Source organism: Bison bison, unplaced genomic scaffold, assembly GCF_000754665.1.
Source record: "Bison bison bison isolate TAMUID 2011002044 unplaced genomic scaffold, Bison_UMD1.0 scf7180017864362, whole genome shotgun sequence".
Lineage (NCBI taxonomy): Eukaryota > Metazoa > Chordata > Mammalia > Artiodactyla > Bovidae > Bison > Bison bison.
Window position 1 is genome coordinate 4,659,936 of NW_011494934.1, and position 13,762 is coordinate 4,673,697.

The 13,762-nt window shown below is 36.9% G+C and overlaps 1 protein-coding gene across 1 annotated transcript in view; it reads right to left on the bottom strand.

Annotated features, from left to right (window-relative positions):
• Window positions 1-13,762, bottom strand: part of SENP6 (SUMO1/sentrin specific peptidase 6) — a 122,388-nt gene that overhangs the window by 96,936 nt on the left and 11,690 nt on the right. Inside the window, exons 3-5 of the mRNA XM_010855270.1 lie at window positions 12,166-12,168; window positions 4,413-4,506; window positions 2,352-2,412 (exon numbers count right to left, since the gene is read on the bottom strand). Of these exons, the coding sequence (XP_010853572.1) occupies window positions 2,352-2,412; window positions 4,413-4,506; window positions 12,166-12,168 (158 nt within the window). The remainder of the gene's footprint in view (window positions 1-2,351; window positions 2,413-4,412; window positions 4,507-12,165; window positions 12,169-13,762) is intronic.

A 13,762-nucleotide genomic window follows, 5' to 3' on the forward strand; every position in this document is an offset into this window, starting at 1 on the left:
AGAAAACGGAACCCTCTTACACTGTTGGTGGGAATGCAAACTAGTACAGCCACTATGGAGAACAGTGTGGAGATTCCTTAAAAAACTGGAAATAGAACTGCCTTATGATCCAGCAATCCCACTGCTGGGCATACACACTGAGGAAACCAGAAGGGAAAGAGACACGTGTACCCCAATGTTCATCGCAGCACTGTTTATAATAGCCAGGACATGGAAGCAACCTAGATGTCTATCAGCAGACAAATGGATAAGAAAGCTGTGGTACATATACACAATGGAGTATTACTCAGCCATTAAAAAGAATACATTTGAATCAGTTCTAATGAGGTGGATGAAACTGGAGCCTATTATACAGAGTGAAGTAAGCCAGAAGGAAAAACACCATTACAGTATACTAAGGCATATATATGGAATTTAGAAAGATGGTAACAATAACCCTTTGTACGAGACAGCAAAAGAGGCACTGATGTATAAAACAGTCTTATGGACTCTGTGGGAGAGGGAGAGGGTGGGAAGATTTGGGAGAATGGCATTGAAACATGTAAAATATCATGTATGAAATGAGATACCAGTCCAGGTTCGATGCACGATACTGGATGCTTGGAGCTAGAGCACAGCGACGACCCAGAGGGATGGTATGGGGAGGGAGGAGGGAGGAGGGTTCAGGATGGGGAACACATGTATACCTGTGGTGGATTCATTTTGATATTTGGCAAAACTAATACAATTATGTAAAGTTTAAAAATAAAATAAAATTTAAAAAATAAATAAATAAAACACAATAATTTAAATACACATTTTTAGTGAGATAAACCTAGTGAGATATGCCACCAACAAGGAAATAAAAAGACTTTATTTTATTGGCAACTATATTTGTATTGATATTGTGAAACTATTTGTCTAAAAGAATAAAGCAAGTAAGTTACTAAATTAACATCATTAGGAACCAAGACACTCAACCCAAAAGCTATGAAAGAAAAATATTGTTGTATTTGACAATGTAAGAAAATATCTTTTCTCCAAGGCAATAACCACCAAAAGTGAGGACAAAAAATTAGCAGGAAAAAAGTAGTTTAAATTACTAATAACTATTATTAGTATCACAGCAGTCGGCTCCTTTCTTTAAAATACCATTATTTTGTCAAATCTAAGAAACCATCATAAGATACATTATTACTGTCTATACTAATGTACAAAACATTTTTAACTCAACAAGAGGCATCCAGTTAGATTTTAGAGATGTCAAAAATGTGGGAAAATGTGTCTGAGACTCAATATGAAAAGAATTTCTACAAATCAATAGTATTCCAAAGACCAAATGGAAAAAAGGGCAAAAGATATCAAGTAACAATTATCAAAAGGGAAATAAATGGACTATATGTGTTATGAGTGAGGTATTCAAACTACATTCAAAAGAAATACAAAGTAAGACTACACTGAGATACTGTTTTTTATTGCAAAGATCAAAAGGATGATAATATTGCTAAAGTGTGAGGGAACAGGCATGCTCTGACACTGCTGGTGAAAGTCTAAATCAGGTATAACAAAATTAGAAATGTACCTGTCCTGATATAGCAGCTCTACTTCTAGAAATTTATCCTGCAGATATGCTGATAAATGTGCAAAATAACCCATATAGAGGCTAGTTTATGCAACATTATTTTAAGTGGGGGAAGAAAGCTGATAGATCCTTCAATATGTTGGTGTTGGATAACAGCAATATATCATACACTGGAACATTATGCACCTACTGAAAAGAATGCTGCTGCGGCTGCTAAGTCGCTTCAGTCGTGTCTGACTCTGTGCGACCCCATAGATGGCAGCCCACCAGGCTCCCCCGTCCCTGGGATTCTCCAGGCAAGAACACTGGAGTGGGTTGCCATTTCCTTCTCCAATGCAGGGAAGTGAAAAGTGAGAGTGAAGTCGCTCAGTCGTGTCCAACTCTTAGCGACCCCATGGACTGCAGCCTACCAGGCTCCTCCATCCATGGGATTTTCCAGGCAAGAGTACTGAGTGGGGTGCCATTGCCTTCTCCGACTGAAAAGCATGAGGGTGATTTTAATGGACTCTTATGGTTGGTGTCTTAAGATATATTAATTTTACAAAATAAGATTACAAACAGTGTGTACAATATACTACTGGTGAAGAAAGAGTAAGAAAGTGGGATGAGAATACAGATTTTCTTTGTGATAAATAAAATATTTCTGATGAGATAAACAAGAAGCTACGAATACCATTTGCCTCTGGGATGGGAATGTGGGTGGCTTGGACTTACAATCACAAATACAAATCTTCTGATGTATTAGTTTTTAGTATATAACCTAAAAAAAAAATTAAAAAGCAACACTTGCCTTTTTTCCTTTTGAGGTTTCAGAATCCTCATCTTCATCTACACTGAGTAGATTTGCCTCACTACATAGAAAATAAGGGGGAAAAAAATCTTCAGTGACAATTACAACTTATACATTAAATTCAGAAGTTTTATTCTCCTTGTTCACCTAATACAGAGATCAGCAAACTTTCTGTAAAGGGCCAGAGACTAAATATTTTAGAATTTTGAAAGCCATATGGCCTCTGAAGCCACCACTCATCTTTGCTTTGCAACTAAAGTATGAAAGCAGCCACAGACTAAATGTGTGGCTGTGTTCCAATAAAACCATAACAAAGTCCAATGATGGGCCAGACTGGGCCCACTGGCTGTTTATTGACCTCTGCCATAAACGAACACGTAGTTTTTGTTTTCATCTTAACTACAGATTTCATCTACTTTCACTCATTTTTCCTTTCTGTCTTGGATTTTAAATTAGGGAGAAAGGACTCAAAAACAAAACAGAAGTAAAGAAACATACTGTTAAGAAAATCTTAGTTGATGGAAAAAAGTAATTTCAATGGTATTAACCCAAAAAAATTGTTATACCTCTACCATTCTGAGAAATATCAAACCTTCACTGAGAATTATTGACCTCAGATTCTAAAAGACCAGAATCATGTATCTATTAACAGTTCATGTTAATCTGAACACAATGATAAACCAACTGTAATTTATAAATGAAGCATACAGAACAGGGAGCATCATAAAAGACACATTTTTATACATGACAAATATTCTATCAAATAAAGTAAAAATAAATCCTTCTGAAGACAACTCTGCTAAACTGTTTTTAGTTAAAATCTTAGCTATTAAAATAAAGATGTAAACTGTTTCAATATTGCTTGTATACAACTTTTTAAATGCTCTCCTACAAACATTTTACAAAAATGTTTAAAAAGTGGTACATTTTTAACTTAACATTTAACATCTTAACATTTAAAGGTGGTCTACTCAATTTCTGTAAATTTTTAACTTAACATTGAACATCTTAACATTCAAAGGTGGTCTAGTCAATTTCGGGTTTAATGCCAATTTGTCAAAACAACACCTAAGTAACAAACATCTGTAATAAAAAATAATCAGAAATAAAAAGAAAGAAGACCATAAAAATGCCAATTTTGAGTGAGAAACTTACTGGTTCAAAGTTCTCCTTCAAACAAAACAAAACTTCAAATTCAACATCTCACAGGTGAAGGCACCTAAAGTGGTAATGATGAACGGAGCTGCTGCCCAGACAGAAGGGAAGCGCCTACAATACTTAGCCAATATACTCTGAAAGACTTCTTGCATAAAATTTCTAAAAAGTACTTGCAGTTTTGGTAGAACTTAAGTGTATATATTTATGTATCTCTTAATTTGCTATTTGTTCTGGCCAGCAGAAACCAGATCAATAACCAAGAAACTAATAGCAATGCTAAATTTGTAATACAAATCTCATGACATGCAAAAGGTTGTATGAAAGCCATTTAAAAATCTACAGCAGTCACTCCAAGTACATTAACAGAGTATGGTGAACGCTTCACTTAACTTCTGTCTGGGTCAACACCTGTGTTTAGCATTTATAGGGTTTCTGCTTTCTCTGGTAGCAATCTATGATGAACATGGTTGGGGATGGGGTTGGGGGTTGGGGAGAGTTTCAACTGCAAAGACAGACACTAAACTTTCTTACAAACTTCAGGAATCGTAATCTGCGTTCATTCACTCCTGGTAAATGGTGGCTTTTCTTATCACTACCTGAACAGAGTGCCATATTAAAAAAAAAAATAATGTCTTTAATAGGAAATCCACAATATGGTCAACTTTTAATCATAAGATTACATGTATAATATGTACATATTTATACATTGCAAAAGATTAAGAAATATAACCACATAATTATTTACCAATAAAACAATTGCTTTTTCTTTCCTTAATGCTATTGTAAGTCAATGTTTTCTTAAGAATATCATACTCTTAAAAATATTTCCATGGAATATAAATTGTTTTTCTAATGAAAGTTTCATTCTTATAAAATATCTGAGGGGGTAAAAAGAATTCTTACTCTTTATCTGTATCTCCTTCACTTTCTTCTCCATGATCAAAGCTCCAATTATTTTTAAAACCTCCATCTCTTTTAGATTCTGATCTAGCCAAAGCTGAAATAAAAACAAACTCAGATAAGTATTCATTAATAGAGCTATTCAATATAAAATAAAATTGAGCATTTGCCAAATTCTTTGCTTAGTCAAGATTTTCTTTTGTTTGCTTTTTGCCTACTGCCTCTAAGAGAAAAAGAACACATTAAAATCTGTTTATACACTTGTCCATATGTGTGAATGCGCTACAGAAAAAAGCTCAAATTCAGTAAAATATAATAAAAAATGTGGACAGGAAGACATGAATATGTATGAAATACATAAAAATCAACCCTGTATCTCCATATTTGATCACTGGTTCTAGAAATTAGTAACAATTTGCTTGCCTTATTAATGAGAACTAAATCCAGACCACCAGCCTTTTTACTACCTCAGCCAACCGTCTCTGCATTTTAACAGAAAAGAAACAAACCAAGGTTTTTTGGGTTAGCATCAGGGAGAGCTCAATGTTCAAAAAACCTCTCCAAATCAGAACACCAAACATGCTTAACTATGAGATTAAAATCATATAAATGCATGCCTGAAATATCCTGAAGCCATAAACAACTAGAAAGTGGGAACCTGAAAAATAAATGAAGTTCTGAAGGTGGCATTTATTTTGGAGCCACGTAACAAAAACCTGAGGCCTAGAGCTTAGGAAGATCACTTCTGGGGGGCCCAGCAAGATGAAAGGTCAGACTGAAGACCAGAAGGGCAACAATCCAACTGGCTGAACTAGTGCGGAAAAAAAACTTACTGAAGAAAGAGAAGGCAGTGGGGGACGGGGGGGCATTGATAATTACAATATCATGCTGTTGGTTCTGGGTTCCGGGATTGAACTGAAGACAAACAGGGCTTCCCTGATGGCTCAGCACTTATAAAGAATCCACCAGCAATGCAGGCGACAAGTGTTTGATCCCTGGGTCGGGAAGATCCCCTAGAGGAAGAAAATGGCAACCCACTCCAGTATTCTTCCCTGGGAAAGCCCATGGACAGAGAAGCCTGGCGGGCTACAGTCCAAAGGGTCATAAAGAGTTGGACACGACTGAGAGACTATGCATTCATGCAAAGACAAATAAAGAATACCTCCGCTTCATGTTTAGGGAATACCTCAACATGAGCTCACAGTTACTCAGGTTTGGGACCAGAATTTTCATCACCTACATGGCCCAGAAGAGTCCATAATTAAAATGGAAAAGATGCACAATATCACAAAGATGTTAGGGAAGTGCAAAGCAAAAATATAATGAGATACTATTTCACATTTGTTAGGACAGCTATTTTTTTTAATGGAAAACAGTAAGTGTTCGTCAGGATGTGGAGAAACTGGAACTCTTATGCATTACCTGTGGGAATAGAAAATGGTACAGCCATTGTGGAAAATGCTTGGCAGTTCTTCAGAAAGTTAAACATAGAACTACTCTATGATCAGTGATCCTACTTCTAGAAATATACCCAGAAACAACTGAGAGCATGGACTCTGAAACTTGTACACCAAAGTTCACAGCAGCATTATTCACAGAAGTCAGAAGGTGGAAACAACCCAAATGTCCATCAGCAGATGAACGGATAAACAAAATGTGCTGTGTTCACAAATACACATGCAGAGGATTATTTTCTGCCTTATTTTTTGAATTATAAAGAAACGAACTCTAACATACTACAACATGGATGAACCTTGAAAACAGGAGTAAAATGCTTTACCCATTTTAACTCATGGGGCTTCCCTGGTAGCTCAACTGGTAAAGAATACGCCTGCAATGCAGGAAACCTAGGTTCGATCCCTGGGTTGGGAAGATCCCCTGGAGAAGGGAACGGCTACCCACTCCAGTATTCGTGCCTGGAGAACTCCATGGACAGAGGAGCCTGGCAAGCTACAAGTCCATGGGGTCACAAAGAGACACAACAGCAATTTTCACTTTCATTTTACTCATGCCAGACACAGAAGGACAATTACTGCATTATTCCATTTATATGATATATCTAAAAATAGGCAAATCCTGAGAGCAAGTAGAATAGAGGTTTCCAGGGGCTGAAGGGAGAGGAGAATGTAGAGTTATTTTTTAATGGGTACTGAGCTTTTGTCTGGGATGATGTGAAAGTTCTAGAAATGGATAGTGGTGATAGTTACATAACATTATGAATGTACTTAATGCCAATTTACATTTGTATATTTATAAACAGTTAAAACAATAAATTTTATGTTGTGTATATTTTCCCACAGTAAAAAACTGTAAAGGCTAAAACATAAGTACCAAAACCTCTAAATGACTAGCAGAATCAAATATAAATCTTCTCTAAAAAAACTAAAATGTCAATGTCTCAAAAAAATTCAAAAAATATGAGTTTACAACCAAAAATATTATGAAGTAGGTGGAAAGAAGTCATCATGAGCAAATCTGAAACCTCTTTACATGTATAATATACATAAATAAATAGCAGATAATAGGAGCAAGGTTTTTCTTTCAGAAAAAGAAGTTATAAATTAGCAAGAGAGGAGAGCTAGAATGAACTGTTCATTCTAGTGGTGCTAAGTTAGAGTAAGAAGTATCAGTATGAACTTATATTTATTTGATACACATACAGATGAATAGATACAGAAACAAATACAGACACCTACAAGTGATATCCTAGTAGCAACAAGCACGCTTACAACCAGATTTTATTTTCTGAATACCATTCTCCAATACAAGGAGCCAGAGCTCCCTAGAGAAATGACTGATTCTAGGATGAGGCAGGAAAAATACAAGGTAAGTCTGGAGTATTCTGTAGGGCCAGAAAGCAAGAAGGCGTTTAAAAAAAAAAAAAAAAGGATGGTGTAAAGTAATTAGCCTCCAATTAAAATAAATAAACAAAAAAAAAAGGATGGGAAATTTCAAAAGGATTCAAGAACAACCTAAAAGAAATTCCCAATGACCAAAAGTGGAACAATTTTCACAAAAATAAATGATAACAGTACTGAATTATAATCCCCCTAATAAAATATTCATTATATAAATAACTGAATAAATAAATGGGGAGAAGGGACCCATCTTCCTTACAGAATTCCAAATAATACATATACAAACCCCTGCCTTTAAGAGACAGAACTTGTAATTGACTTCCAATGAGTCAACTACAGGAAAAGGTGACCAACAGTAAGAAATCTGATAATCACTACCTGCATCAAGTGAACATCAAAGTTAACATCAAAAGTGATGTTTTATTCATAGCATTCCCTTCATGGATCATAGCCTTGTCGTGGTGAAGGCACTTGCATAACTCAATGAAGCTATGAACCATGCTGTGCAGGGCCACCCAAGATGAACAGGTCACCATGGAGAGTTCTGAAAAAACGACTTCCACTGGAGGAGGGAATGACAAATCACTTCAATATTCTTGCCTTGAAAACTCCACGAACAGTATGAAAAGGCAAAAAAGATATGACACCTGGAGATAAGCCCCCCAGGTCAGAAAGTGCTCAATATGCTACTGGGAGATAGCACAGAAATAGCTCCAGAAAGAACAGAGGATGGGCCAAATGGAAATGACACACAGTTGTGCATATGCCTCGGGGTGAAAATAAAATCCGATGATGTAAAGAATACTGCATTGGAACCTGGAATCTTAGGACCATGAATCAAGGTAAATTGGACGTGGCCAAGCAGAGGCAGCAAGAGTGAACATCAACATTTTAGGTATCAGTGAACTAAAATGGACGGGAATAGGCATTTAATTCAGATGACCACTGTATCTACTACTGTGGACAAGAATGCCTTAGCAGAAAAGAGTCCAAGTGAACTCCTTATTGCAAAATTCAGGCTTAAATTGAAGAAAGTAAAGAAAACCACTAGGCCTTTCAGGTATAACTTAAATCAAATCCCTTATGATTATACAGTGGAGGTGATGAATAGATTCAAGTGATTAGATCTGGTGGAAAGAGTGTCTGAAGAACTATGGATGGAGGTTCATAACACTGTACAGGAGGCAGTGACCAAAACCATCCCCAAGAAAAGGAAAGCAAGAGGGCAAAGTGGTTGTCTGAGGAGACTTTACAAATAGCTGAGAAAAGAGAACAAGCAAAAGGCAAGGGAGAAAGGGAAAAATATATCCAACAACACGCATAGAGAATAGCAAGGAGAGAGAAGAAAGTCTTCTTAAATGAAAAATGTAAAGAAATAGAGGGAAACAAAAGAATGGGAGACTAGAGATCTCTTCAAGAAAATTGGAGATACCAAGGAAACATTTCATGCAAAGATGGGCATGATAAAGGACAGAAACGGTAAGGACCTAATAGAAGGAGAAGAGACTAAGAAGAGGTGGCAAGTATACATTGAAGAATTGTACAAAAAAAGTCTTAATGATCCAGATTACTGTGATGGTGTGCTTACTTACCTAGAGCCAGACATCCTGGAATGCAAAGTCAAGTGGGCCTTAGGAAGCATCACTATGAACAAAGCTAGTGGAGGTGATGGAATTCCAACTGAGCTATTATAAATCCTTAAAAATGATGCTGTTAAAGTCCTCCACTCAACATGCCAGCAAATATGGAAAACTCAGCAATGTCCACAGTACTGGAAAAGGTCAGTTTTCATTCTAATCCCAAAGAAAGGCAATGCCAAAGAATGTTCAAACTACCATACAGCTGCACTCATTTCCGGAGAAGGCAATGGCACCCCACTCCAGTACTCTTGCCTAGAAAATCCCACGGACGGAGAAGCCTGGTAGGCGGCAGTCCATGGGGTCGCACAGAGTCGGACATGACTGAGTGACTTCACTTTCACTTTTCACTTTCATACATTGGAGAAGGAAATGGCAACCCACTCCAGTGTTCTTGCCTGGAGAATCCCAGGGACGGGGAAGCCTGGTGGGCTGCTGTCTATGGGGTCGCACAGAGTTGGACACAACGGAAGTGACTTAGCAGCAGCAGCAGCAGTCATTTCACATGCTAGCAAGGTAATGTTCAATATTCTTCAAGCTAGGCTTCAACAATACGTGAACTGAGAAATTTTCAGATATACAAGCTGAGCTTACAAAAAGCAGAGGAACCAGAAATCAAACTGGCAACATTTGTTGGATTATAGAGAAAGCAAGGGAATCCCACAGAAACACCTACTTCTGTTTCATTAAATATAAAGCTTTGACTGGGTGGATCACAACAAACTGTGAAAAATTCTTAAAAGAGATTGGAGTACCAGACCACCTTACCTGCCTTCTGAGAAACTTGCATGCAGGTCAAGAAGCAAGTCAAAACCAGACATGGAACAACAGACTGGTTCAAAATTGACAAAGGAGTATGTCAAGACTGTATATTGTTACCCTGCTTATTTAACTTATATACAGGATACATCATGCAAAATGCCAGGTGGGATGAATTACAAGCTGGAATCAACGTTGCTGAGTGAAGTATCAATAACCTCAGATATGCAGATAATACCATTCTAATGGTAAAAATCAAAGATAAACTAAAGAGCCTCTTGATTAGGGTGAAAGAGAGTGAAAAAGCTGGCTTAAAACTCAACATTCAGTCCCACCACTTCACGGCAACCAGAAGGGGAAAACGTGGAAACAGTGGCAGACTTTATCATCTTGGGCTCCAAAATCACTGCAGATGGTGACTGCACCCGTGAAATTAAAAGACGCTTGCTCCCTGGAAGGTAACCTATGACAAACCTAGACAACGGATTAAAAAGAAGAGACATCACTTTGCCAACAAAGGTCCGTATAGTCAAAGCCATGGTTTCTCCAGTAATCATGAATGGATGTAAGAGTTGGACCATAAAGAAGGCTGAGTGCCTAAGACTTTGGGCTTCTGAATTGTGTACTGGAAGACTTTTGAGAGCCCCTTGGATTGCCAGATCAAACCGGTCAACCCTAAAGGACACCAACCTGAATAATATGGTGAAGGACAGGGAAGCCTGGCGTGCTGCATTTCATGGGGTTGCAAAGAGTTGGACATGACTTAGGGACTCAACAACAACATTCATAGCACGTTTAATACGATGTGATGAAAATGTGACTTCAGCTCTCCGTTTTCTTCCCCAAAACCCATGTCAGTTTCGTCATGAGAACACATCAGATAAACCCAAACTGAGGAACATTTTAGGAAATCCTGACCAGGACAGTTTAAAATTGTTAAGGTTATGAAAAAAGAAGATTAAAGAAATCGACATGATCAGAAGAGACAAAGGTGACACGCCAACCAAATGCAATGTGGAGTCCTGGACTGGATCGTACAAAAGAAAAAAGACATTACTGAAATAACTAGTGAAATTCAAGTCAAGTCTGTAGTTTATGCCCTTGTTAATTTCCTAGTATTTACAAACATATGATTATCTAAGTCGGCAACATTAGGGGAAGATGGGTAAACAGTACAAAGCAACTATAACATCTTTGAAACCTCTCTATAAATCTAAAATTATCCCTCCAAAATATTCAGAAACCAAATGTAAAATAAACCTGTGGTTTTTTTTTAAAAAAAAGGGTTATGAAGAACAAAATAAACTCTGATGATTACTAGTCTATAAAGACTCCTAAATGCAGCAACCAGTATCTATCACTGAAAGCCACACAAGTTACCATAAAGGCCACTAAGTGAAAAACCAAGAGGTTTTTACATTGTGTACACCCTAAAGGAAACAGGGTTCTGTACACATAATTCTAACAAGTCTAATCATATCATTTCCTAATTGACAGCAGACTAGAACCTATAAATTACTGAGAGAAAAATAACCTGATGAAAGTGATGATTGCCAATTAGAACAAAATTAATGATAAAAAACAAGCAAATTCTAAAAATATAAATTTTAGAGCAGCTTGCACTAAGGAAAAGAACTTTGAACCCTCAGAAATCCTTGAGAGTATCAGCACTTTTTGCTGTCCTGTTATGGTTGACACTCATAATGATCAGAGTGGAAAATTACATCCACTGTATTCTATTTATAAAGTTAAAGGAAATACAAAGGCTAAAGAGAGTTCTCCATTAAGCAACATAAATTAAATACTGCATTTTTCTCCATGCACCTCCACTAAAATGACAGTAATGAAACGAAAGGGGAAAATCAGAAACCTGTAAGAACAGAAAGAACCCAGAAAGAAGATAACAGCAGATGACTGATGTACCTAACTGATGAAAGATGAAAGTCTGATGGATGCATAGGAACTGATTTAGTTTGTCTACAGGAAAAAACAAACACCTGTGAGGGCACAAATATTACCAAACTGACGAAAGAAAAATTTTTGAATATTGCTATCAATAAAAGATAATTGAATTATTACAAATCTTTCTGAAAAGAAAAATTCAGACACAGAAGGCTTCTCCCATAATTTCTTTCAAGCTTTTAAAAAATACCAACAAATAGATCTAGACTTTTCCAGAAGAATAAAATTTTTAAAAAGGAACATTTTGCAGCTCATTTATTAAGTCAGAAGACTATCCCAAACCTGATAATAACATTTAAGGAAGGAAAATGCCATGAGAACATGCTCTCATGAAGATAGATATCTAACTCTAAATAAGATAACAGTAAATCAAATACAGCGATAATAATATATTACAACTAAGTACCATTTATTCTAAAAGCGAGTTCACATTTGAAAATCATGAATGTGATTCACAAAATAAAAACTCAGCAAACTAAGTACAGAAGGAATAAAAGAAAAGAGTAACTACTGCACAAAACCCTTTGGAAAGCACTGTACCTTCTCGCCTTAAGCAGCATGAACAGTTCTGTAACTATATAGTGAAGGTCCTAGCTGGCACAGCATGGCGAGGGCAGAAAACGTCTGCAAGAGGTGAGGAAAGCAAACAAGAAGCAAACCCCTCATGTACACAGCCCCAGAGCTAAAAAACTGCAGGCACAAGGCATCTGAAGGTAAGAAGAAAATCTGATTTTTTTTTTTAAAGAACAAGTATTTAGTAGAATGTGAATTAACAAATATATAAGAAGGATACAACTGGAAAATCATAATTTGGGAACCATTATAATAAAAACTGATTAAAGCATACATCATCCAGGAATGCTGAAGCTAATAAATGGAAAGAAGCTAATTCTAAGGGTGAAATCTGGTAAGAAATATGTTGTTATATTGTCTCAAAGTAGTTCCCCACAGGATATTAATTACAAAGGAGAATATAGTACCTTTCAGTGGAGAAACCTGGCAAAAACCATCTTAACTAAGTCATCAAAGATAATTTCACCAGTAAATAGGACAGAAGCTCATTACTGTGAAATACTTATAAAAATGCATAACCTAAATCTAATCATTAGGAAGCATCAGACAAACTCAAAGTACAAAATAACTGTCAAGTTTATGGCTTCCCAGGTGGTGTAGTGGTAAAAAATCCTCCTGCCGATGCAGGATGCAAGTTCCATCCCTGGGTCAGGAAGATCCCCCTGGAGCAGAAATGGCAAACTGTTCAGAAGAATCTGCCTGCAATGCAGGAAACCCGGGTTTGATCCCTGGGTTGGGAAAATTCCCTGGAGAAAGGAATGGCTACTCACTCCAGTAGTGTTGTCTGGAGAATCCCATGGAGAGAGGAGCCTGATGGGGGTTGCAAAGAGTGGGACATGACTGAGAGACTGAGTGCACACACACATCTGTTAAACATGTCAATGTAGAGAGAGACAAAGAAAGACTGGAATACTCTTCCAGATTAAAAAAGACAGAAGAAACATGACTAATAAATGCAGTAAGTGATCCTAAATTGGACCCAGAATCAGAATTTTTCTTTTTCCTAAAAGAACACTTTAGGTCAACTAGTAAAAATTGAAATAAAGTCTGTAGATTAGACAATAGTATTATATTAATGTTAATTTTCTGATTTTGATAACTACACTGTAGTAATTTAAGAGGATCTATAGTTCAAAAAACATGAAGAAGAGGCAGGACAATGAAGTAAGTTGGGGTAATGAGCAGTGTGCCTGAAATTTATTTTCAAATAGTTCAGGGGAAAAAAAGTAAGCATATATAAACATATACAGTTAGAGAGAGAATACAATAAAGCAATGATGGTAAATATCAATACTTGGAGAAATAAGTTAAGGGCAAATGAAAATTCTTTCTACTAATCTTACAACTACCACAGTACCTTGGTAGGAAAGTCTCAACTGTAAATTGACAAACTGTTGGAGGTTCAGTATTTACATGTCTGAGGATTAAAACTCCAGAGGCACCCAGTCATAAGAGGGGGTCCCACTCTCGTGAGTCTCACCTTCAGGAGCGTGACCAGGTTCTCCCAGTAAACACTGGAGAAAAATCCAACCCCACCCAACCCTCCCCTTCCATCTGGGAAAGG